Raw genomic sequence first — 26,327 nt, 5'->3', positions numbered from 1 at the left:
GATTTGTGAATAAATGCTGTCTTTGACATTTTTTGCTGGTTAACAGCATAAACTCCCCTGTTGAATCCCAGAATAAAAAATCTTGAAATCTGTAAATTTCTATAACTACAAGTTGATTTTTTTCAGACAGCAAAGATTGACATAATTTGTCCCTTGTGTAAAAATGGGCACTTTGCAAATGAAACTATATTTGTGGTAACAGGAGTACAACCCAGCACCGACCACTTCCTCAACAACAGGGTAAATATTCCCTCCATGCTCTGGTCAGCGTTCTGCTGCGACAGTAGCAGTGAGAGCAAGTGTCAAGCGAGTGCACACTGGGGCAACAACGTTCCAGATGAATCTGAAAACAAATATCTGCAGACTAAGACCCTGACAAAACTCAAAGGATGACTGAGCACATCGACCTCCATATTTGAAGTGTTTCCTGGAACACAATCCACACAACTCACTGAGTTTTACCCAAATCTTAACACTGACTGCAAGTGCCCACCATCCACCACAGACAGTAACAACTCGCCTTCCACCCTGCATCCTCTTCTTACAACTATAACCATTGTCATGTTCACGCATATTTTGTATGTTGTTTTGACAGCTAGGCCTTATTTTACACACTCAGTGCTGAAGAATTCCAGCCCAGTCTCCTTGAAATAACAATCGTGTTACCTGTTAGAAGGTCATCTTGGACTACTTTCAAACCTCCAACACCTAATTGCACCAATACACTTTGTTGTGACCCTGGCTGTTAGGATTCCTAACTAAATAGGTCCATTTGTAGTGGTTCAACGACAGCTGGTGATTATAGAAGCCAGGCCGAATCCAGTTCCCTAAGATTATCCACATCAGCAGGTGGTATTGGTTATCCATTACAAAACCATGTGAGAAGTTTAGAGGGAAAAATCACTATTTGGTGGAGCTGTTAACAACTCATAGACATCTGAAATGTGATCCTGACTGCTTTTCATAAGATGTCAAAAGCCAAAAAGGTTGGAAACCACTGGTTTCATCTTTAACAATGTGTTGTATTTTAAAAGCTTGTTATATTATCCATTGTTTCAAATCTTCATCTGAAAAGCATCTGTAATTTTTATTGGGAGGGTAATCACACTGTTCTGTTACATAGTTCTGTGGGTTCATTAGTAAATACTGTGCGTGCTTGTCAGTGATCCATGAGTTTGATGGTATTTGCTGCCAAAACAGTTCATGCGACAAAATCTTGTTGTGCTTCATGACTTTGATTTGTATCTCAGGTTTCACTTTGAATAGACACAATGAAATGGACATTCAAACTTCCTAGAAAACTGTCACTTTCTGAAAAACAAAAAAACCGAACAAAACAAAACAAAACATAAAAAGCTTCTCCTCACAAATCATACAGCCTCTTTTATTAACTGATACTTGATTGGATTACAGTCTAGAATGATCCCTCATTGTTTTACATTCAAAGAACCTGTTTTAACTGGAATTTTATCATAATAAGGAAGTAAAGAAGCCATATCTTCGTGTCTATAAATGCTGGGTGCTGCCTGGTTGCACACTCACCGTTTTCAGTGCTGAACTGAGTGCAGACTTTGCTTCTAACAGGTACAGAAAGAACAGCTAACAGGACAGCAAAGAGTGAGTATTAATTAAGTGCAGTGTATGTAATATGTAATATTATTGTGTATATATATAATATGTAATTATATATATATATATATATATATATATATATATATATATATATACATACATACATACATACAATAATATATAATATTATTGTTTTTTATAATTGATCAAAAATACTAACTAATTGCTGTCTAGAGGAAACGATTGATTATTCTAAGTTGAGAGTTTAAACATAAATGTTTCAGCTGTAATTTACTCCTTATTGTTATGAAGTAACAATAAGGAGTATGATGTGGAGTCACAAATATGGAGGCTTAAGTGTGTCAAGAAAATAATTATATCATAATCAATAAGTTAAGTAATATATGTAGAAAACCTGCTTTAAAAAAATATTAGATTTAAAAAATGCAACTGAAAAACTCCAAACAAAAGCTACGTTTCATAAAAAAACATAATTAATCATTGATGAATTAATGATTAACTATTGATTTGTAATTTCATTTGAAATATTTTTAAAATTTGATTTTTATTTACTAATGTGTTTCATTTTCTCTCCCGCTTTAATTTACAAAACTTAATTAAATAAAGAACCGTTAATTTAATTTTCAGAGTGCCATGTCTTAAGTACTTTGCAGAGAATTGTCAATATCATCGTCAACACTATGCTTAGTAGTAATAAAATAAAATGTGTATTAAATATGTATAATTATGTAATAATTATTGCAAAAAATACATAATATTTTTACTACAGTGATAATAACCATGTAAAACAGGTCTTTTTTTACTATTTTTTTCCTTTAGATTCATTTTAGATTAAAAGTTCTACAAACATTAAGGAGGTTCAGCTATTTAGTTCTTTTGTTTTATTTTGTCTTTTAATTTTAAAAAAGTCCACCTCCAAAAGTTGAAATTTTTAGCAACTGTTTTCACCTCTCAAACTCATGCAAATCACAGAAGCAGCATCTTAAGGTTTTCAGATGTGAAAGTAACGTCTAGGAAAGAAATTCTTCACTCTTATCCATCCTATCAGAGATGATTACCGATTATGTAGACAGACAGAACAGGACAGACGGGACTGATAAAGATCATAAAAATGACTACTGGTACTAACAGCACTACTACAGTTTTATCTAAAGAAAGTTTTACAACCTGAAAGGAGATCATTTCCGCTCAAGTTAATAAATATTCTCCTAAAAAGACAAGAGTTGAACATCAATCAAAGATAAGACAGTAAGGGTTGGTAGTCTTTGTGGTAAAAATGGTAAAACATTATCTAACATTAAGTATCACCTCTGTAGTGAGGAAAACATGCTTTTAAGAAGGGTTAGTGCATTTAAAATACAGCAATTTACACAGCATTTCTAACTTTTTTTGTTATATCACTGATTTTATGAAAAGCAGGATTATTATTTGTTCTAAATGTGTCATTTGAGACGGCCTTTACTCCCTTGCAAACCTGCCATATATGACAGACCAATACTTTCAAGGGTTATTTCAGCTGTCTCTCTGTAACTGTCAATGTCGTTTTCTGTTGCAGTGATCAAGAATGTGGACTTCCACTGCCAGACAAACAACGTTGCCCATCGCACCATTGAAATATCAACAAAGCAGCTGATTGTGAGGCGGGGCCAGTCCTTCCTCCTGACCCTGGAAATGACGCAACCATTCGAGGTGTACGATACGCTGGTCTTCACTGTGGAGACGGGTAAATTACTAAACTGTCACACTGTTACAGTGGTTTGCAGCTATTTTAACGATGATTTACCTGCGTTGCCGTTCTGTCATAATGTCAAATTATTTAGAAGAATTGGCATAGTTAGCTGGCAAATATGAATTATAAAACTAATTTTTAAATTGGCTTTCCATCAAACTAGATGATCGTGCTCCTGAGCCATTTATATCTGCATTCTTTCAAATAAAAGTACATAGTTTTATAGACTTTTTAAAGACTGTAATTAAAGGGGAACTCCACAGATTTCCCACATCAAAGTGTGTTTCCAGGTGATAAATTACCTCAAGTGATGTAACCTGAGTCAGCGTCGCTTGGGGCTGAAGACTACAAGCTTGGAAGTGAAAGGTTAGCAGCTTCAGGCTACATTAGCCGCTACTAACATAACACAGCTGAATCTCAGACTGAACTGTTGGCAGTCAAGTTGCATTGTGGGTAATGTAGGCAACAGGTTTTGACAAGGAAAAAGCATCAAAGCCCTGGGAAATGAAATGTCATGTCATCATATGTAGCATTGAACTGAAAACTAGAAATGTAACTGTGGTGAGATGACAATAAAGGTCTTTGTATCTTAACCCCAAAAATGTGGTTATAGTGATGCTTTTGGTGCAAAACTTGCCATTTTAAAAATTAGAAGAATAATTTAATGTATATAAAAACAATGACAAATTCTAGTTTTAGATATCTTTTTATTCCACTATCATGTGTGATTTGATTGTTAAATGCACCAAAAAGTCATTATTTATTGAGTGTCTGCAAAATGTCATTGTGATTACATTGGGTGCAGAACATTTTGATGTCCCTAAATAACGTAAGTGCCAAAATATCTGCAAACAGTTGGGTAATGATGATGCATAAGAATGTAAAGAAAAACATGACATGCCTTTTCTAAACTACCTACATGATCTCATTCATCCACCTCTCTTCTAACCCCACCCATCCCAACCTCAGGTCCTGCTCCATCTCTAATACAAGGTACCCGGTCTGTGTTCGGGAACCCCTCCCACATGTACTTCAGTGATGTCAAGGCGATATGGAGCGGTCGTATTGACAGGAGGGCCAAGTTGCAGAGGGGCATTGTGACCCTGTCCCTGACCCCGCCAGCTGACGCTCCTGTTGGGAGGTACTCACTGTCTGCAAAGACGGAGAAGGAAACGACCACTCTGGGGACCCTGGTGGTGCTCTTCAACCCCTGGTGCCCATGTAGGTAGCCTTATTGCAGCCCTGATGAAAAACTGAAAAAATCTGTGACAAAGACTTTCCATTACTGAAGCACTTCCACTGCACAAAAACATAACTTCTGCATTTTGGCTTCTGCTCTGGATGCACAATATATATGTTTCAAGTTTTGATCCAAATTATTGTAAATAAATAGTATGAAGAAATTAAAAGAGATGGAGAGAATAGAGGGAGACATTTAAGAGGAGCCTCTGTGTGTTTTCTGTGCTGGTTTACAGATGTTAGCATTACACTTGTGTGTGTTTTTGCTTGTAGATGACTGGGTGTACCTTCCTGATGAGAGGGAAAGACAAGAATATGTGATGAACGAACAGGGAGTCATCTTCGTAGGAACGGCACATGACATCAGCCATGTGGCCTGGGACTTTGGACAGGTGTGCATTAGAGTGATTAAATTTGCCTTATGACTACCCCGCATATCCTGCATTGCTTCAGCACAGGTAAAATTATGTAGCATGATGTTATTAGCGCCACAAAAGATTTGGACACAGGAAACAGCTGTTCATTTTCTGTCTACTGTGCCTACAAAAAGTCAACGTTGTTTTCTCCTAACTATGACCATGATCATTTCCTAACTAAGTAGTTTTTGTGACTAAACGTTACCACATCAATGGTGAATCAGAAAACAGGCATATGAATCATTTTTGTGAATAGTTTGGATGGTATGCTGGTCAATTGGTAGTTCTAAGTAGTTCTAATGTGTCTTTCTACTCAGTTTGAGGAGGAAATGGTGGACATTTGTCTCACGATGTTGGACATCAACCCAAAATACTTGAGAGATCCAGCTGATGATGTCTCTGCTCGCTGTAACCCCATCTATGTGAGCCGTGTGGTCAGCGCCATGGTAGGACCAGAGTTATTTCAAGATGAGAGCTGTTGTTCATTTTCCCAGAATGCCTTTTGACAGCAGCCAGACAGCTTTCTAGATGAAATATGTTTTTCCCAGTGGCTAACTAATTAATTAATCAAAAATAATAAAAATGTGTGTTAACTCAATTTACGTTTCAAATGCAGTATTTACTTGTACTGAAGCATTCTTCAATTGTGGCATTTATAATTTTATTTAAAGTAAGTAAAAAATTTGAGTACTTCTTATACAGTTCCACGTCTTTACGGGGACATAACATGCTTTCTGTGATTTTCTGTCATTTATATACTGTTATAATGTCTATGTTAAATTACACCTTTCCAGGTCTATATTTATATTCTGGGGCCCTACTGGAATATCTTTGTATGATTTACAGTTAAAAACTATTTATCCTCTACTGGTCCTTTATGCAGCCCCAAAGTTCAGCCTCTTTAAGGCCGGGGGCCTTAAAGAGACAGGAGCTAAAATGGCCTGTTTCAGACAGAGGTTGAACTGAGGGGCTGCATAAAGGGCCAGTATAAGATAAATGAGGTGATCTCAACTGTAAATCATGCAAAGGTATTCAAGTAGAGCCCTAGAATAAAAATATAGACCTGGAAATGTCCTCTTTAACCAATATACAAAGCACTAATAGTTCAAATGGCAGACCACAACATTTAGAGCTTCTCTAATCTCCAGATCAACTGTAATGGTGACCGAGGTGTGTTAGAGGGACGCTGGCATGATGACTATAGTGATGGAGTAAGACCCACACAGTGGATGGGCAGCGTTGACATCCTTCAGCAGTGGTATAAAAAAAATTGCCATCCCGTCAAGTATGGACAGTGCTGGGTGTTTGCTGGCATAATGTGTTCAGGTACAGTACATGTTGCCTTGTTCATGTACATAAGATTATTATTTGCAGACTGAATTGATCATTAACTTGTTTACATATGTATTTGTACCTGCATGTTGAAATGCGTTTATGATTGCAGTGATGCGGTTTCTTGGTATCCCGTGTCGAGTTGTCACAAACTTCAAGTCAGCTCATGACACTAACAAGAGTCTCACTATAGATGTGTTTTACGACTTGTATGGACGACAAGGCAATAAGGCAAAAGAAAGTATCTGGTAAGACACGCATTCAGACAAAAAGGCAAATTTAATATTCTAACAAGATGCTTTTTTGAAAGCAGGCCCAGTCCTCTACTAAAATGGTTGTGATTTTTTTTGAATCAGTATTAAACCCGTCAATACACTATATGGCCTCTTCATCTATTTTCCTCCCATTTATTTGGGTTAGGGCATAAAAATAATTAAGATGTCCCCTTTTTGGTCTTTGTAATTAGGACTGCAACAAATGATTATTTTCATTGTTGATTAATCTGCAGATTATATTTTCGATTTATCATTGGGCCTATAAAATGACAGATAATAGTGAGAAATGTCTGTTATAATTTCTCACAGTCCAAGATGACATCTTCAGATATCTTGTTTTATCTGACCACCAGTCCAAAACCAAACTTTACTCAGTTTACATTGACATGAAGCAGAGAAAATAAAAAAGCTTGGCATTTGAGAGACTGAAAACAGAAAATATTTGGCATTTTTGCTTAAAAAATGATTAATCAATCATCAATATTTTAAACACACTATTAACCATCTCAAGTACCCTACCAATCACAGATTAATGCCCTAGCAATTAAAAAAACCCTGACAACATCACAGGAACCACCTAGAAACACCCTAGCAATCAACCAGACAACTCTAGCCACAGGAAAACACCATTAGGTCCGACCCTTGAGAATCCTGAGGTTTGGGAAACACATCTTCTGTATGTCATGCAGGAACTTCCATGTGTGGGTGGAGGGATGGATGAAACGGCCAGACCTCCAGAAAGATAACAGCTACGACGGCTGGCAGGTCTTGGATCCCAAACCACAGGAAAAAAGTGAAGGTGAAATTTTTAAACTAAGACAAAGTTTTGTAAAAGTACAAAAAGTGTTTCACAGGGTTCAATCATAGGCTCAGTTTTTTTTAAAATTCAAGTTGTCTGTTTGGTTTACAGACAAATTATTAAAATATACAAAAAAGGCGAACTTTAGTCAAACTTTGTTTTTCTTGTCTCAGGGGAGTATTGCTGTGGTCCAACCCCAGTCATTGCCATCCTCAAGGGGGACACTAACTTGAAGTATGATGTGCCATTTGTCTTCGCTGAGGTCAACGCAGACATTGTAAAGTGGATGGTCAGCACCGATATTTAATATCTCCACAGGGTTCCATAAAATTTCCCTCCTATGTCACATTTTCCACAATCTACTGGTTTATTGAACACTATCAAAGAGAAGACTACCCAATTCTCAATTCATGTCACAGTTCCTTCTTACTACCATTTTCCTTGCTATAATTATTTTCTGTTGGAAATGGAGAACATTTACTGATTAAATTTTGAGATTTTGAGACAAAAATCTCAAAATGAGACCAATTTTGAGACCAACATTTGTTGATCTAATTGAGGTAAGAACAAATAAGTACTGTGTATATAAAAATAGTTGTAAACTGTTTTTTACCCTCTTCTCACACAAAACAACCTTGGATTTCTGTTCTGATTTTATGCTCCTGTTCTCAGGTCAGCGCTGATGGTTCCAGGAGGAAAATTCAGTCTGACACCATGACAGTGGGTCAAAACATCTCTACCAAAGCTGTGGGCTCCAATATGAGGAATGATATCACAAAAAGCTACAAACACAGAGAAGGTCAAGACTGCGTGCTAATATGTGTATTTGCAAAGAATACAAATTTTTGCTCACAATTTAATAGTTTGTGTGCACGTTTTACTTTATTTGTGGTGAAACGGCAAAAAAGTCCATTATCCCGTAAAATATGTTTAAGCACAATTTATTTAATTGAGAGCACAATATTAAACTGAGAACACAAATTAGTTATTTCTTAGATGTTTTCTGGTTTTGCAGGGCAAAATGGTGCATTTAGTTGATGTTCTAACCAAAGATAACCAATTGCCACATTACTAAAGGCTGAAATTCCCAGATCACCAACATTACAAGGAGCCAACAGTACTTGTGCCAATAGCAACACCTTAGCAACCGGCAAAAACACTATAACCACTATTTCTAACTCCCTGTCTTCATCTCTAGCAACGGAAAAGTAATATCCAAACAGCGAGTTGGCAACCAACTACTAACGCTGTAACAACCCCCCAGAACACTGTCACAACGTTCTAGTAACACCCTAGCAGCTACCCAACAATATCAGCATTTTCTATGGGCTTCATTGTGTCTTTACGAGAATATTTATTTGGTGTTTTTTAATCACGTGATTCTCAGCCCTAATTTAATTGAATGGTGGTTATTTTAACAGGCAGTTCAAAGGAGAGGAAAGTCTTCAAGAATGCAAACAGCTTGAACTCAGAAGATGATCAAGAGTGTCACAGACCAGTGGAGCCGCTGAAAGTGGAGATGAAGATCAAAGAGGTAAAACTCAAGATGCTGAGAGGCACAACTTTATAATATTGTGTGAACATGCAGTAGTTCAGTGTGCTATAATAAACCTCTTCAGCTTTGAGGTATTCCTTTAGATTTATAACTCATGTCCAAACAGGTTTTTCAAGTGAGTACAAAGTAGGGTCAAATGTCAAACTAAGACAGTTTTTTTTCCACAGCATAGAGTCGAATTTCTCTGTCTTATTGAAATTGTCGAACAGATAGCCCCTAATGTCGAATAAAAGATTTAAACCGTACATAACCGTACATAGCTGTGCTTTGGACTAAATGTTAACGTTAGCATGCTAACATGCTCGCAGATGCTGACATTTAGCAAGTATAATGTTTACTGTGTGGACCATATTTAGGATGTTAGCATGTTAACATTTGCTAATTTGCACTAAATATAGACAGAATTTCATTAATTTTGCAGGTAATTATTTGACAAAGTGACATTTTTACATAATGATTCAACATGAGTTTGAAGGATACATCATCTGCAATGAATATTGGTAAAAAATGTCTTGGCAATCCATCCAATAATAGCTGAGATATTTAAGTTTAAGCTAAAGCGGTGGACAACATTTCTTACCTTTTTTATTTAACACCAGGAGACCAAGGCGATGAAAGGTCAGGACATCAAGCTGAAGCTGAGGTTGCACAGCAAAGATCACATCATCAGGACAATGCTGATCCATATCAATGCCAAGACCATGCGGTACAACGGCATTCCAGCATGCAACATCCAGAACATAGAGCATGAGAAGGTGCTGCTGCCTGGAAAAGGTCTACATTATTCTCTACTTTGACTAAATAGTGGAATTTGATGTAAATGTAAGTTAATTATAGAACCGTTACATGTATTTGAAGCCCAAAACTGCAACTGCTGTGTACAAAAGAAGTTATAAATGTGCTGAATCCATTATGACCCATTTTCAAGTTTTAAAGACCACATGTGACAGTAAAACATTATTGGATGTGGAGAATTTTGATTCTGTAAAAAAAGTTTGAAAACAGACCCACAAAATGCCCTTAGAAAAATGAATAACTTTTATTACAATGCAAGTTTAAACTCCGCCTCAAGTCACGATACAGAATCTAAAATGAAATCATAACTATTGCCCTGTTTGTTTGCCACACGTATCAACACCCTGAATGCATGGTGACCTTTCACTTTCCTTCCTCTCCAGATGTGACCCTACCTATCCAGATCCCGTTCTCGGTCTACGGTAAAAACTTGCTCAGCTGCGACAGTATAGAGGTTTCGGCCGTGGCCATTGACAAAAATAAGCAGGATGACATCTATGAGACCGAGATCAGCCTCGTCCCACGAGACCCTCTCATCTCTATGAAGGTCAGTAGATTATTGACAGACAGATAAATCCTTTGTTGTTGATTATGTAAAACTGCAAGAAAGTGTTTGATTGAGCATCCAAGGAAGTGACAGTACACTCAAGTTGATAACTTCAATTGATAACAGGACACTGCCAGCCAGACACTGTAACTGGTTCTGTCAGTCAATTTTTTATGTGCTGCTACAGCAGTGGTGGAAAGTAACTAAGTACTCAAGTACTGTACTTAAGTACAATTTTGAGATACTTGAACTTGAGTATTTCCATGTGATGCTACTTTATACTTCCACTCCACTACATTTCAGAGGGAAATATTGTTCTTTCTACTCCACTATAGATTTATCTGCTGACCCTTTGGAGGGGCCCGACCCCTAGGTTGGGAACCACTGAACTAAACTAGCTAACTGTATATAAAGTAGTTGAAACTAGCTCCACCTCCAGCAGCTACAACAGTAACATGCTGCTCTAACACTGATGCTTCACTATTAATAATCTAATGGTGTCATATATAATAATATATCAGTCAGAGGGACCAAACCACTACTTTTACTGCAATACTTTAACTACATCAAGTTCATAATACTTATGTACTTTGACTGTAGTAGGATTTTTTCATGCAGGACCTTTAATTGTAACGGAATATTTTAACATTGCCATATTTTTATTTTTACTGAAGTAACTGATCCGAATACTTCTTCCGCCACTGTGCTACAGAGAAAACAAAGTGCAGAAGAGCATTTAAGCAGGTATAATGTCTACCACATTCACCACCTTATAGCTAACCACTGCTAATTAGCACTAAAAACAACTGCCTATTGCAGAGGCTGATGATGATATTATTTGGTCATAAACCAGTTGAGGTCAGAGGAGCTATTTTGGCGCCCTTGGTTTCCGCAGTAATAATGCCATTACTTTTTTCCTAAAGACAATGTTACGTTACTCACAGTTTGAGATCTTCTACGCCTTGGATCAGCAGGAAACTCTCCTGGTTGAATAATCAGAACAAAAGATGAACAACTTGGACAAAAAGCCAAAGGTACAAGACTGTGGACAGAAGTTAAATACGACCCCCATGGTGAATTTCGGCAAGAAATGCCTAATCACTGAGTTTACAAGTCCTTGATTGTGCTGTTAAAGGCAGGTGGAAGCTAAAAATCACAACGTTGAGAAAACTGAATCTACAATCTACAGTTCCATCCAATTGTTTTTGAGATATTTCACTAGGGACCAGTCAACAGACCAACATTCCTTTAGCATTGCTAAAAGAAACCTAATTGTCACTAGTTAAGCACCTTTCCACCAGCTTTCAACTTAAAATACTGTGGCTTTGAACAGGTGTGTGTGTTTATCCAGGCCAGGCCATGTGAAGTATGTAAATGCTGTGCTATCTGTGTGTGTTATAGGTTTTGGGTCAGGCCCTTCTGGACCGTACAATGGTTATGGAGTTGGAATTTATAAACCCACGCAATGAGACGCTCAGAAACTGCTCTCTGAGCGTCATTGGACATGGCCTGTTCAAATCAAACTGCATAGAAAGGTTAGTATGCAGTTACCAGGTTTGTATCTACAGTATATGGTACTATCTAGATCCTCTTAGAGGTGTCATACAATTTATTAATATAAATAAAATTATTTCTCTTTCTCAATTGTTGGCTGTGAAGTTGTTGTTTTGGCAGCAGCTCATCTTCCACTCAGATGAATCAGTTTCCTATTGTATGACTCACTGCATTTAAAGAAACAGTTCAGCATCTGGGGAAGTTTATTTTTGCTTGATATCAATCTCATGTATGTACATTAAGAATGGGGCTAGAGCCAGGAGGCAATTAGCTTAGCTTAGCATAAAGACTGGAGGCAGAGAGAAATAGTCAGTCTATTAGTTAAAAAAATACATCACACCAGAAAGTCAAATCAAATCTGGAGGAAGCTTTAGCACAAGACCATAACTGCCATAACTTCTGTAGTCAGAGTTTGCATTTCAGCTGGATGACAAGCAAAACAGGACACTGGAAGTGTACTAAAACTAAGCTAGCGACCTCCAGCTATGTTTTTAAAAAATGACTTTTGCTTTGTGAGGAAACTTAGACACGATCTTATTGTTCTGAAACACCCTGTTGAAGTCTCAACTGTGCAACAGCAGGTTCTTCCCTTCATTCGGGGTCAGACTCTGCTTCATAGACCATTATATACTGTGCAGCTGCAGACATTACTCCAGGTACAGATACGGCATAAGAGAACAACTGGGAGTAAAGGTGGGCGCCACTCCTGCAGCCAATCAGAGTAGGTTGTCATTAATAATGTAGATTTGGCAACAGCCTGAGAAAGGACAGAGGGGAATCTGAGCTGTAAGGAAAGATGCTTTTAGAGAAATATCATCAACTTTTGTTTAAAATAGACTTAGAATTTATAAAAATGAGTCAAAAAAGGCCATGATACCTGATCTTTACAATTAGCACTACTGTCAAAATTAGATGCAATAAGACCATAAGTTGATATGATTGTGTATCTGTGTTATCAGCAACATCAGAGAGTTGCCGCCAAATGCGACACTGAAGCTTCAGATCAGAACGATTCCCTACAAGGCCGGACTGAAGACTGTGGTGGCCGACTTTGACTGCCACCTCTTCAGAGACATAAAGGGGACCTGCACTGTCGACGTCAAACCATGAAGCTTTGCTTATACTTACAACTTCCTGTACGCCTTGTGTGTTTGAAGGCTCTGATTTAGACTAAAAAAAGTCAGATATTCACTATGTTACTCATTATTGTTCATGGAGCTGTGTAGTTTTTTTTCTTCATTTATTACATTTTAACTTGTGGTGTATCCTTGAGGCCTAACAAATGTGTTGAATGCATTTTGTCCTTGTTCATTAATCGAGTAGTCAATCTGTAAATTAATCAATAACTATTTTTACAACTGATAAATTATTTGAGTCATTTATCAGTCAGAAATGTCAAACGTTCCCTTAGCTTCTTAAAAATGTGAGGATTTCAGCTTTTCTTTGTTTGTAAATTGAATAACGTTGGACTTTAACTAATGCATAAATGCTTTTTCCTTCAGTTTACAGTTTTACTACCCTCTTCTTCTTGAATGGAATGATTTTGATGACTTGGTTTTTAATCAAAATGCAGCCTACAAGTTTTAAAACTGTTTTAACACAGCAAGAGACCATAATTCTCATATTCTAGGAGGGGGGATGCCTTTAAAAAAACAGCTCACAAATATATAGTTTCGGTTTTTAAAAAAAGGCTCAGTAATCCCTTGAAAAAGCTGGGCAGGGTAATATTTAACAAACGTTACTTAAACAGGAGGACATAGTGAATTTGTTGGGGACTATTTTCAGTGGTGGATGAATCCACATTTGGCACTCTAATGTTGTGTCAGGTTTTTTTCTATAACTAATTGGGATGATGGCCAAAACCTTGTGGAGGTTGTAAAAATACAACAGAATTTAAAAAATAAATTTATTTTCCTTTTTCACTATTCTCCCCTCTTGAAATCCTTGAGGTCCTGTTGCATTGTGACGGCTCAATCGGGAATATTTCATTTTATATTTCTGTGGTGCCAGACAATCATCACACAACAGTCAGCAATATATTGTTCATACGCCCTCCACATGACAAAAACACAAATGCAATCTCTCATTCAATGTTTCTTTCATCAGTCTTTCTGGAAAAAAAATGAAGCGTGTTCCTGGAGTTTACTTTGCATATTCTCAGAAGCTAGTAGAAGTCACATAGTGACTAATGTGTAAGGTATTAGCTTGACAACTACAGTTATTCACCAATTAGCACTGCAAGTATTCCCCATGTCACCAGGCCTCTAGCATCGGCTAATTAGTGAGGACACACATCTGAATTTCACTGTGCCCTAACCCCCATCTCTCTTCTTCAAAAACTTTATTTATTTTGCATAAATCACAAACATGATTGATATTACCACCAATATTGGATGGAACAGTTCAGTAGTTTATAAAATGTTCAGTCAAATAGTTGTTGTTTAGTCCTAAAACTTCTTGCAATACAATTTTTAACAAGCAAAACAGATGGTGCTGACCCTGACCACTAACCCTTGGTGTTATAGAGGAACCTACTGCAATTCTATTCATATACTGCAGTTTCATTTCTCTAAAATGTGAAACCAGTCAATTTTTCCTGAGACTCAATGCAACCTCAGCATAATTTTCTGCTTTAGTGGTTTAGTTATTCTCAGAAGGATTGCAAAGGCCCAAATAAATAAATATCAAACAGTCAACAGGTGATTTATTGTGGAAACAGACACTCCAATTTCAGTTTGATTGTCTTCCTCTGCATTTCTCCTTTTCATTTATTCATTACATCCAACTAATGCAGCTGTTAATAGAAAAGTGAAAAACCTGTGTTGGTTCTGTGGTTGGAATTTCAAATCTGATGCTTGCAGTGCACCATAAGAGCATCAAATGTCAATTATTGCTTAGTGCATTTGGGCTTTAGTCTCAACTGTGACATTAAAATGCTAAAGAACTGTCATAATGCAGTTGTGTTAATGTTTTAGGCAAAAGGTTATGAATTTAAAGGAAATGTCTGGCAATTTTCATGTTTTCCTTATTGTCAACAAATCTCATGTTTGGATCCAAACCAACAATGAACTGATCTACTTACAATTATTGTGTGTGTATAGTTAGTAGTTAATAGTTTTTGGACAACAACAAGGTCTACAGCACAAAGGAATAAGATATATCAGGCTTTGGATAAACACACAATACTTGTTAGTAGATCAGTTCATTGTTGGATCCAAACATGTGATTTGCTGAAAATCACCAGCCATATCCTTTAAAGTTGGTTTTGATTCTTGTTTCTACACAGGGTGAATTCTTGTTTAACCCATGACTTCAATAACTGGAAACCATGAAAAAAGAAGAACAATAGGTTTCTGTGAAAGCTGCTTTTCAGAAATTCATACTATAAAAAGAGGGAGTTTGGCATTGAAATGACTGTAACGTTGAAAGATACCTACTTGATTTGACTCATTTGGACGCTGAAGCTTCATATTAGCTTCAGATAAACTTTTAAATACATTTTTGTACAGAAGGAGGACTGTGGATTTTGTCCTCCATCACTTACATTGTAAGTGCATTATGAAGGGATCTTCTAATGGTCAATATGAACAGGAGGAATGATTACAGCACACTTAACAATTGTGACACACTTGAACAATTGTGAACTCATCCTTTAAAAGTTTGTAGCTTGCTTCTTCTTTATCCCTGTCTTAAATAACCTCCACCGGCTTCCTGTCCTGCAACAAATTCAATTCAATGTCCTTCTAATCACTGTTCATAAATAGGCCCGGTCCTACCTTGCTGACTCTCTCCATCACCACATCTCTCTCTCCTCTTCAAGTCCCTTAAAACTCACCTCAACTGTTTAATTTTCTATCCAGTGCTACGAGGCCTCTGTGACTACAATTTAACCAAGCCATTATTTCAAATGTTCTATTTTTTGTGTTTTTTATTATATTTATTGATTGGTATTTGTTTATTTTTATTATTTAGTTATGCTATGTAATTCAACTTTGAGTATCATGAAAAGTGTTCATTTAAAGGCTGTTGTCAGTTTGAACTTGAGAAAATGTGAAAGTAAAGCAGAGTGCTTCTGTCAGCTTCCTCTGGATACATAAAGGTCAATTAAGAGTAAACTCAATATCACTGATGGTAAGAGCACACCCACTTTACACTTTATATATTCTGTATGATTCAGACTTCCTTCTTAGGTTCAGTTGAGATTTGCAGGAGACTTGGAGTCTTGTTTCCATGGCTGTGTGAACCTGAAGACATGGTAAGCTTTTTCCTTTTACCTGTTTATGCTTCATTTTATTCATGTTTGTATGTGTAATTGTAGTGAAGACACACAGCTGCTGTGTTTTGTACTTTTTAAAATGGCTTTTAACTTAAAATGATCTTGATACAGAAATAAACTGTATAGTAATAGTTGTCTACTGATCAACTAATCGTTGCAGTTCTATTTAAAGTCACAGAGGAAAGTCTTCTCTCGAGTCAATTTGGTTAACTTTTGCAGACTTTCTGTGCCTTCTTTTTGTATCTTTGTTCAGCACCTTTCACATTGTCCGTACCCAACAGGCATGGTATCCTTTTTTTCCAGCACAAACTCAACTATAAAACAAAGTATAAAGCTACCAGGAACCCAAAGTACAATACAAATTGCAAAGGCTTTAGTGATAATCATTGAAAATATTTTTCTGGAACACTTCAAGGTTGTTTCACCATTCATACTGAAATACAGCTCAAAATGTATTGTAATTACAGTGATTTTATCCCAACTTGTTTTGTATTTTTTTAATTGAAGGAATGTGTGACGGAGAAGGTGTTGGTTGTTTAGCTTAATACCTCTTACTTATGAGAAACCCTAGTTGTAATATTTTAAATGAATGTACAATCCAGTAAGAACTGGAGAAGAAGGAGATATCCTCAATTGGTGCTTTATTAACTACCACACACATATGATGCAAGTCACTCTGTATTAGACTGTGACCTGACGTGGTTTATGCAACATAATAAAGTAGGAATAGGATGCATTAATATCATACTCATTATGCAATTTACCAATATTCACCTACATGAAACTATTCTATAACTACACTGAACAGAAAATGTCAATTCAACTGATGTATCAACAACAGTAACATATTAAGCAAACAGAGAGCTTACTCAGTTATGAAAGAAAAGTTACTGCACTAAGAGCCAAAACTACAAAGAATGGACAGCGCCAGCTAACAGCACCGCGAAATGCGCAGCATTTGCACGTGCAATCTGCCCCGTTTTAAGGTCCTGTTTACAAAAGATTTTGCGCTAATGATATGCCGGCGCAAACACGCCCATAAAGTTTTGCAGCTGATTGCAATTGGCCCTTTTTGGGGTCTGATTGAGTGAGCGGAGCCGTTTCTAGTGTTTCAGGCTTTCCTCCACATTTCAGCACAAATATTGGTCCGTAATGAAAACTGCAGAGAGAACAAAAGCCTCAAATTAAGTGTCTATAATTAGCAGAGATGTGCACACAGAGAACTCTCCACAATCACAAACCAACTTTCATGTATTTTGCTTCTTTTTCTTCTCAAATATTTGGCATTATGACATAAATGTCCATCAAAATAGGACATCAAAATGAATGTGACTCAGGCAGGTCTGAAACGTGTTAGATTAGTCTGAATCTTCGAGTAATGTTGTTCAGGTGTCAATGAATGTATCCAGGATTTCGCCGAAATATCAGTACCGATGTTCTGTTTGATGCCCACAGTTGGCTGCAGCATCACACAGCAGCTGAAACGATAAGTGCGTCTCCAAACTGTGAAAGAGGTTGTGCGCATTTACGCACTTGGCACAGCAGCGGTAATTTCATGTTCTGTGTTCTGCTACACATCTACACAGAACGGCTGTTACACAGATTCAGGTTTATATGGTTATATGTTTGTAATATAGCAGCCCTTATGGATGAATCCTGAACTCATTCGCTACAATACATATAAATAAAGATATGTTACTACAAAATATAAATATGCTCAGTGTATTCACTGATTTAATCCAGTGAATCATTTATTTTGACTTGACATGTAACAGTTATCTTTTGCAGATGTAACTGCAGCCTAACTTACTGTAATTAAAATGTTTGATGATTCTTTTTGTTCTTCTTCTGACCTGATGACACACAGTGTTTGATGATGACGTCACTGAAGACTTGGTGTTTCCTGCCCATTACTGCCCTCCTCCTTCTGTCCATCGTTCCCACAGCGACTGAAGTGGTGAAGTTCATGTCAAACTGTTCAGAGTTTTTCCTTGGGGGAACTCCACCACAGGTCCCAGGAATCCCGGAGGACGGGGACATCCTGAACCAGACTCGATACAAACCAATTTGCCAGACTTTTAACAACAGAAGAAGGTTTGTGACACTCTACGACACCGAGAACAAGATCCCAGTGTTTTCTGCTGGCAAGTACAGAGGGGAGGCAGGTACGGGACCTAGAGGCTCCTGGATGATAGAGCCACAGGTGTGTTTTTTGACAAAAAATGATTTCACAACCATAATATTGTATTTTTAGGTGCAGATAATTTCTACATAGTCAAGCCTTCTAATAATATGAGTTATCTTAGCTAGTTAAATACTTAAATACTTACTTGTGTTAACTGGTCACATTTTGTAAAATAGTCATCAGCCAGTTGAAATATATATATTTTAGGCTGAAATAAACTGTGATGATACTGCAATACTACATAGCTGGAGAAAGATTTATGTACTACTGTAAATCTGGCTGGTCTGCTATCATACTGTCCAGAACTAATTAACAACTGCCTGGAGGGCTAAGTACAGCGCTTAAAAGGGGACATATTATGCTTTTTTTGATGTTTTTGTCATTGATATACTGTTCTAAAGTTGGGCTTCAACCTGCTCTGAATGCTTTGTTTGCAAACTTACCTCTACTTGCATAGTCTCTGTTGCTGAGGCTGTTCCACAGGTTTTTTGACATTATTTGAAAAGTACTTTGCCTCCAGAGGTGACTAATCAGAACAGAGTGGGCTCATTGGGAGGGGGGCCTTAAAGAGACAGGAGCTAAAATGACCTGTTTCAGATAGAGGCTGGGCTGAGGGGCTGCATGAAGGGCCAGTATAAGATAAATAAGGTGATTGAACTGTAAATCATGCAAAGATACTCCAGCCCCAGAATATAAATATAGACATGGAAATATGCAGAACATGTCCTCTTTAACAAGTTGAAGAATGCTGCAGCTGTAACTGCTATTAACAATAATCATAATAACCTTTTACTTTTTTTAGCGATCGTGTTTATCATTTATTGAGTGCTTAATATTGTATAATATTGCAGCATCTTGGGTTGAGGCATTGTCAAGAATATTTTCCCACAATGCATGTTCCTTTATGCCTGCACTGATACTCTCGCAGTTTTTTAACTGTTGTCAATCCATATTTGCTTTGTAAAATGGAAATTAGCAGAATCTACAAAAATAAATTAAGCTTACCCTTGAAACCTGCTCAGTTTCATGGTCACATTGCATAAGGTTGCTGAGAGATTAAATAATTTTCACTTTGTGTAACCAATTAGTTACTGAACATTTAATCTACTTCATTGCTACCCTGCCTGTATCAGTAACTTTCCTTCCAACTCTTACAGCTTGAGGACGAACAGAACGGCAAGAACATGAAGATTGGACAGAAAAACAGGATCTACAGCCATCAGGCTGGGGACGGTGATTATAAAAACAACGGAGTCTTTGACAGGGGCCATTTATTTCCAAGATTTTATGCGTACACTGACATTGATAAAATATCTACCTGCACCCTGACCAACATTGTTCCACAAGAAGGCACATTCAACAAAGGAAGCTGGAACAAAATGGAGAAGTGCATCAAATGTGTTATGGACAATTACTGCACCAACAACAATGATGTTATTGAAAGCTTTGTGGTAATAGGAGCACAACCCAGCACCAACAACATCCTCAACAACAGGGTAAATATTCCCTCCATGCTCTGGTCAGCATTCTGCTGCTACAATAGCAATAAGGACGAGTGGCTAGCGAGTGCCCACTGGGGTGACAACGTTCTAGATGAACCTGAAGACAAATATCTGCAGACTAAGACCCTGGAAGAACTCAATGAAAAACTGAACATATCAACCTCTGTGTTTCCTGGAACACGATGCCCTCTCAACACAACTGTCACTGAGTTGTACCAAAATCTTAACACTAACTGCAAGTGCCCACCATACATTTCAACTACTTCTGCCCCTCCCACAACCACCTCTACCTCCCCAATTTCAACATCTGACTCTCTCACTTCCACATCTGGCACTTCTACATCTGTCCCTCCAAGTACCACATCTGGATCTTTTACTACCACATCTGGCACTTCTACATCTGATCCACCAAGTACCACATCTGGCCATCTCAGTAGCACTTCTAGCCCTTTTACTACCAAATCTGCTCCTCTCACTACCACATCTGGCACTTCTACATCTGCCCCCCTCAGAACCACTTCTGGCCCTCTTACTACCACATCTGGCTCTCTTACGACCACATCTACATCTGCCCCACCAAGTACCACATCTGGCCCTTTTACTGCCACATCTGGCACTTCTACATCTGACCCACCAAGTACCACATCTGTCCCTCTCAGTACCACATCTGGACTTTTCACTGCCACATCTGGCACTTCTACATCTGTCCCTCTCAGAACCACATCTGGCCCTTTTACTACCACATCTGGCAATTCTACATCTGACCCACCAAGTACCACATCTGGCCCTTTTACTGCCACATCTGGCACTTCTACATCTGACCCACCAAGTACCACATCTGTCCCTCCAAGTACCACATCTGGATCTTTTACTACCACATCTGGCACTTCTACATCTGACCCACCAAATACCACATCTGGATCTTTTACTACCACATCTGGCACTTCTACATCTGCCCCACCAAGTACCACATCTGGCCCTTTTACTGCCACATCTGGCACTTCTACATCTGACCCACCAAGTACCACATCTGTCCCTCTCAGTACCACATCTGGACTTTTCACTGCCACATCTGGCACTTCTACATCTGTCCCTCTCAGAACCACATCTGGCCCTTTTACTACCACATCTGGCAATTCTACATCTGACCCACCAAGTACCACATCTGGCCCTTTTACTGCCACATCTGGCACTTCTACATCTGACCCACCAAGTACCACATCTGTCCCTCCAAGTACCACATCTGGATCTTTTACTACCACATCTGGCACTTCTACATCTGACCCACCAAATACCACATCTGGCCCTCCCAGTACCACATCTGCCCCTCTCAGAACCACATCAGGACCTTTTACTACCACATCTGGCACTTCTACATCTGATCCACCAAGTACCACATCTGGCCATCTCAGTACCACTTCTAGCCCTTTTACTACCGCATCTGCTCCTCTCACTACCACATCTGGTTCTTTTACTACCACATCTACTCCCCTCACTACTACATCTGGCCCTCTTACTACCACATTTGGTACTTCTACATCTGCCCCACCAAGTACTACATCTGGCACTCTCAGTAGCACACCTGGCACTTCTACATCTGCCTCTCTCTTTACCACATCTGGCCATTTTACTACCACATCTGCCCAGATCAGTACCACATCTGCCACTCCTAGTACCACACCTGGCCCTCTAACACCTACAACTCTCAATGTTGTTACAACAAGTACTCCCTCAACTGTTACTACTACCACTCTGAGCACAACTATACCCACAACTACAGACACAAAAATAACTAGTCCACTAACAACCACTCTTCCTCTGACCACATCTGTCCTACCATCTACCGCAACTAATCATCCAACCACAAATATTCCTACAACTACTCAACCCCAGACTACTACCATTCCACCAACAACTATAGTACCTACAACAGCCACCAAAACTACTACTGCGACAACAGCTACTTCCACTACAACAGTTAGCACTACTACGACTACCACAACCACAACTACAACTACAAAGAATAGAAAGAACAATTCAGAAAATGACAAGGACAGAGGGCAAGGAGGAAATCAGGGAGGATTTACTGATGCGCTGAGAGGTATTGCTGATACTCTACTGGGAATTCTTGCTGCTCTTGGAGGTATTTTTGTACAGGCAGGTAGTGCTGTACTGAGCGCTATTGGTGTGCCGGGAGGTGTTGGTGCAGGAGGAGGTGGTGGTGGTGCAGGAGGAGGTGGTGGTGGTGCAGGTGGAGGCGGTGGTATACGAGGAGGTGGTGGTATAGGAGGAGATGGTGGTGGTGCAGGAGGAGGGGGTGGTGTAGGAGGAGGAGATGGTGGTGTAGGAGGAGGTGGTGGTCGTGCAGGTGGAGGCGGTGGTATACGAGGAGATGGTGGTATAGGAGGAGATGGTGGTGGTGCAGGAGGAGGTGGTGGTGGTGCAGGAGGAGGTGGTGGTGCTGCAGGTGGAGGCGGTGGTATACGAGGAGGTGGTGGTATAGGAGGAGGGGATGGTGGTGCAGGTGGAGGGGGTGGTGGTGCAGGTGGAGGCGGTGGTATACGAGGAGGTGGTGGTATAGGAGGAGGTGGTGGTGGTGCAGGAGGAGGTGGTGGTGGTGCACGTGGAGGGGGTGGTGTAGGAGGAGGTGGTGGTGGTGCAGGAGGTATTGGTGTGGTGGGAGGTGTTGGTGTAGGAGGAGGTGGTGGTGGTGCAGGAGGTATTGGTGTGCTGGGAGGTGTTGGTGTAGGAGGAGGTGGTGGTGGTGCAGGAGGTATTGGTGTGCTGGGAGGTGTTGGTGTAGGAGGAGGTGGTGGTTCAGCAGTCACTGCTACATCTCAAACTGCCAGTACATCTACCTCCCTCACAGTCATTACTCATCATTCGGCAACTAGTGCCCAACAAACTCCTGAAAGTACTTCTATCAAACCCTCTCCAATCACTGCAAGAGTTATTAATATACCTTCATCTGCCACAACCTCTCCAGCAGGCTTTACTGTAACTCCAAACTCCACCATTCCTCAACTTACCTCGGCACCAGCCACCATTTACCTTGCAAAAACTACAAAGAGCCCATTAACCTCTACAACATCTCACACTAGTCATTCTGTTCCTTCAAGCTCCACCGCTACCCTTTCAAATGCCACTTTTCCTTTCAGTTTGTCTCCTAATCAAACTAATACATCTGACCTTAAAACCATGAATTCTGCTCATCCAACAACAACTGATTCTCAGTCCAACTCAACTAGTTCTGCAGCATCAGTGACTCATCGTATCATCTACACTCAGAGTTCACCTTCCCCTACAGCTCCTGCTCCAACTTCTTACCCTCCAACCATATTTAATCCTCCTCCTTCTCCTTCAAATTCCTCCACCCTGTGTCCTCCTCTTACATCAGCATCCATTTTTCACCAGTACCAGAATGTCCTTGCCTACTACCAAGTGTTATACCAATACCAGAATAACCGCTAGCAGGTGTTTTGTGCTTAACTATTCATACTTTCCATCCCAATTGAACAATTATGATAATAACTCTTTCATATATGACACATTGTATTCTTATACAATTAATGGAGGCATAAATAAACATACTACAGATCTCAGGTAGATGGACAAATTGGGCCACCCTCATGTTTCACCATTGTAAAACATTTCCTTTCCAAAACTCTACCTTTTTCAGACTTCACACTGAGCTTTTTTGACTGAGGAAAAAAGTTCCCTTTTCTGTTTAATCATCTCATTAAACATATTTGTTAAAAGTGGGATTTGGCTTTTTATGAGAAATATACAAGTACATTACATCATCTCAAAGGAAAAAATCTGCACCCCCGCCCCTTCTCTAACACTGCTTATATGCAGTTTCTGCCTTAACTTGTCTTATTTCATCTTGGATTTCAATCATATTTTAAATTGTTTAATCAATATTGTCATTTGCCTGCTACAGTTCATGTACATTTCATTTATCTTATTTGAAAAGATAACAAAATGCATTTGTAAAAGGCTCATTTATCATGGCTACATAGTGCCACTTCATGTTTGGGTTTTTGTTTTTTTTTTAAATTTTTTTTAGCTTTTTAGATTGTGCCACACAAATGTTAAAGATTATTAGAAGATTTAAGTGTAATCATTGTTCAGGAAAATACAGGGTTTGTATTTCATTTTGTATTCAGATCATGATTTAATTAATGATTATGAAATTAAATGAAAAATGAAAAATAATGATTTAATTAAATTCAAACTACTTTCATCTTTTATTCTATGTCTTTAAAAAAAAGGCTTCATTCAATTTATACCACACTGTTTATTTCTAACATGCCTTATCAGTTTTATTACTACTGTTGTTTTATTATTTTTACTTGTCATTATTATTTCTTAACTTTAAACTATGGGTATTTCATTCTGTTTTATTTCATTTTATTCCAATTTTCTGATTTTACTGCTTAATTGTTGTGCTTAAATGTTGTAACCATGAAAATCACTGCTATATAAATAAAGGTTATTATTATCATCATTAAAAAGTGTATTTTAAATAAGTTTACTTAAATTTATCAACATTAGGGAGATATTTAAAGGCCTACAATAGTAAAAGAGGTGCATCAAGTTGTGTTTATCTGCTGTGTACTTCTAGCATGTTATTATTTTGTGCCCTACTGAGAACTTTTTTGTGTCCTTTGAACAGAATCATAATTGAGTCTCCATTTCTTACTTATTCTTCTGCTCAGGTTACTGCTCATGACGGCAGCTAGAATCAAGTCCTCATTTGAATTTATATTAACAACTGACAGACAGTGTGGACTAGTGTATTGATTGCAGCTGCAACAATTAGTCAATTGACAGAAAATGTATCTACAACTATTTTGATAATTGATTCATTGTTTTGAATTGATTAAAAATACATTTGCAAGGAGAATGCCAAACATTTGATAGTTAATGACATCACTTTTGGATCTAGGAAATTGTGACTGATTTTTTTCACAATTTTCTGATGTTTTACAGATCAAAAGTTTAATTGATTAACTAAGAAAATTATTGACATTAATAGATAATTAAGTAATTGTCAGGCGGAGCCATTGTTTTGATACATTTTATATAATTTTATGACATACCAAGCCCACAAAGCTTCTGAAACCAAATTCAATTTGAAATCTATTTTAATTTTTAAATACTGGGATCTGAACAATTATGGGACATAAAAATGGATCCGCAAAGGGTTGAGCCTCTGGTTGGTTGCTGCAATTGTGGTAGGTTATTGGCACTGGCGCCAGAAGTAGGGGGGCAAAGGGGCCATTGGCGCCCCCACTTTACCCTCCTCCCATATTCTTTTTAAGTCGCAAATCACTGTATCCTCTCAAATGCCCCTATATTCCAACACTTACGATGAAAAGATGCAGTGAATTACAGAAAACCTCCTGCATCTTGTTTCTGTTCATGTCAACAGCAACAGTGAACACAACAGTGGTGAGTGTGGTACCAAAGCTTTGGGTCTGTCCAGTAGGTGCTGTGGGCCGCCACTGCTTCAGCTGCAAATGGTTTGAGCCTGGTATTTTTGATATAACAGAGTGGAACTTAACATGGAGTGACAGGGGGAGGGGGAGAAATATGTTTCTGCACATAATCAGACTCATACAGGCAGTAAAGTTACTGCTAACAGTGTTTCATGCTTTTCTCCACATTTCAGCACAGAGAATGGTCCATAATGAAAACTGCAGAGAGCACAAAAGCCTCAATTTGTGTGTATTTAATTAGCAGAGATACACACAAACACAGAATTCTCCACAATCACAAACCAACTTCCATTTTTTTGCCTCTTTTACTTCTCTAGTATTTTGCATCTTTAACATAATCTACTGAAATGTCCATCAGAATAAGCCACAGCTATTAATGTGACTCAGATTAATGTCTGAATTTTACTGAATTTATGTTATTCAGGTGTCAATGAATGTAATCCAGGATGTTGCAGAAACATCAGTACCGATGTTGTGTGTGTTGCCAATAGTCAGCTGTGCATCAGATTCTTTCCTTTGACTTTATTAAATACCTGCAGTGTCGCACAGCAGCTGAAACGATAGGTGTCTTTAAACTGAGAGAGTGATGTGTGCATTCACACACTTTACAACTTCATTAACACCAGATCGATCAGGATCTGACAGTAATTAATATTCTGTGTTCTGCTACCCATCTACACCAATGACTGTGAGTTCAAGAGGTCAAGAGGTCAGCTGTTACACACCGATTCAGATTAATACGGTGGAATTGTTTGTAATAAAGCAGCCCTTATGGACGAATCCTGACCTCCATCAAAGCTGTCAGGACATTGTTATTTTATGTAGCTAAAAGTCCAAGATAAGCCTAAAACCCCTTTGTCTGCAAGTATGAAAAGGCCCTCACACGAACACACACTTTTTGGCCCCTGAACCTCTAAAATGAATCCAGCACCCCTTATACAAAATCCCAGATCAGTCAGGAAAGTCCCCCGCAGATGGCCACAAACAGAACTTGTCTTACCTCCATCACCTCTCTCTCAGGTAAGG

The 26,327-nt window shown here is 38.5% G+C and overlaps 2 protein-coding genes across 2 annotated transcripts; both read left to right on the top strand.

Moving 5' to 3' along the window:
* The first annotated feature begins 3,640 nt into the window (after window positions 1–3,640).
* Window positions 3,641–13,340, top strand: LOC121889614 (protein-glutamine gamma-glutamyltransferase 2-like). Its single transcript, XM_042401705.1, has 14 exons — window positions 3,641–3,688; window positions 4,292–4,543; window positions 4,835–4,953; window positions 5,295–5,423; window positions 6,126–6,303; window positions 6,422–6,557; window positions 7,274–7,383; window positions 7,557–7,672; window positions 8,056–8,182; window positions 8,805–8,917; window positions 9,538–9,712; window positions 10,117–10,280; window positions 11,682–11,815; window positions 12,794–13,340. Exons 2-14 carry the CDS (start codon window positions 4,348–4,350, stop codon window positions 12,942–12,944), a joined length of 1,848 nt encoding a protein of 615 aa, XP_042257639.1. The 5' UTR covers window positions 3,641–3,688; window positions 4,292–4,347; the 3' UTR covers window positions 12,945–13,340.
* A 4,646-nt stretch (window positions 13,341–17,986) lies between these two features.
* LOC121889989 (mucin-5AC-like) lies at window positions 17,987–24,532 on the top strand. Its single transcript, XM_042402234.1, has 4 exons — window positions 17,987–18,313; window positions 19,453–22,078; window positions 22,166–22,645; window positions 24,519–24,532. The coding sequence occupies exons 1-4, from the start codon at window positions 17,987–17,989 to the stop codon at window positions 24,530–24,532; spliced, it is 3,447 nt and encodes a 1,148-aa protein (XP_042258168.1).
* Window positions 24,533–26,327: the final 1,795 nt, after the last annotated feature.

This window comes from Thunnus maccoyii, chromosome 22, assembly GCF_910596095.1.
Source record: "Thunnus maccoyii chromosome 22, fThuMac1.1, whole genome shotgun sequence".
In the NCBI taxonomy this organism is placed as follows: Eukaryota; Metazoa; Chordata; class Actinopteri; order Scombriformes; family Scombridae; genus Thunnus; species Thunnus maccoyii.
This window is presented reverse-complemented; position numbering and strand designations above follow the sequence as displayed.

What these genes read in the sequence shown, in the direction of transcription:
- LOC121889989 (XM_042402234.1), top strand. Translation starts at nt 17,987, where the DNA reads ATGACGTCACTGAAGACTTGGTGTTTCCTGCCCATTACTGCCCTCCTC. An exon ending in CCTGGATGATAGAGCCACAG is followed by an intron (nt 18,314 to 19,452) that starts GTGTGTTTTTTG and finishes CAACTCTTACAG; the next exon opens with CTTGAGGACGAACAGAACGG. An exon ending in TGGTATACGAGGAGGTGGTG is followed by an intron (nt 22,079 to 22,165) that starts GTATAGGAGGAG and finishes GTGGTCGTGCAG; the next exon opens with GTGGAGGCGGTGGTATACGA.
- LOC121889614 (XM_042401705.1), top strand. Translation starts at nt 4,348, where the DNA reads ATGTACTTCAGTGATGTCAAGGCGATATGGAGCGGTCGTATTGACAGG. An exon ending in TGGCCTGGGACTTTGGACAG is followed by an intron (nt 4,954 to 5,294) that starts GTGTGCATTAGA and finishes CTTTCTACTCAG; the next exon opens with TTTGAGGAGGAAATGGTGGA. An exon ending in ACCACAGGAAAAAAGTGAAG is followed by an intron (nt 7,384 to 7,556) that starts GTGAAATTTTTA and finishes TTCTTGTCTCAG; the next exon opens with GGGAGTATTGCTGTGGTCCA.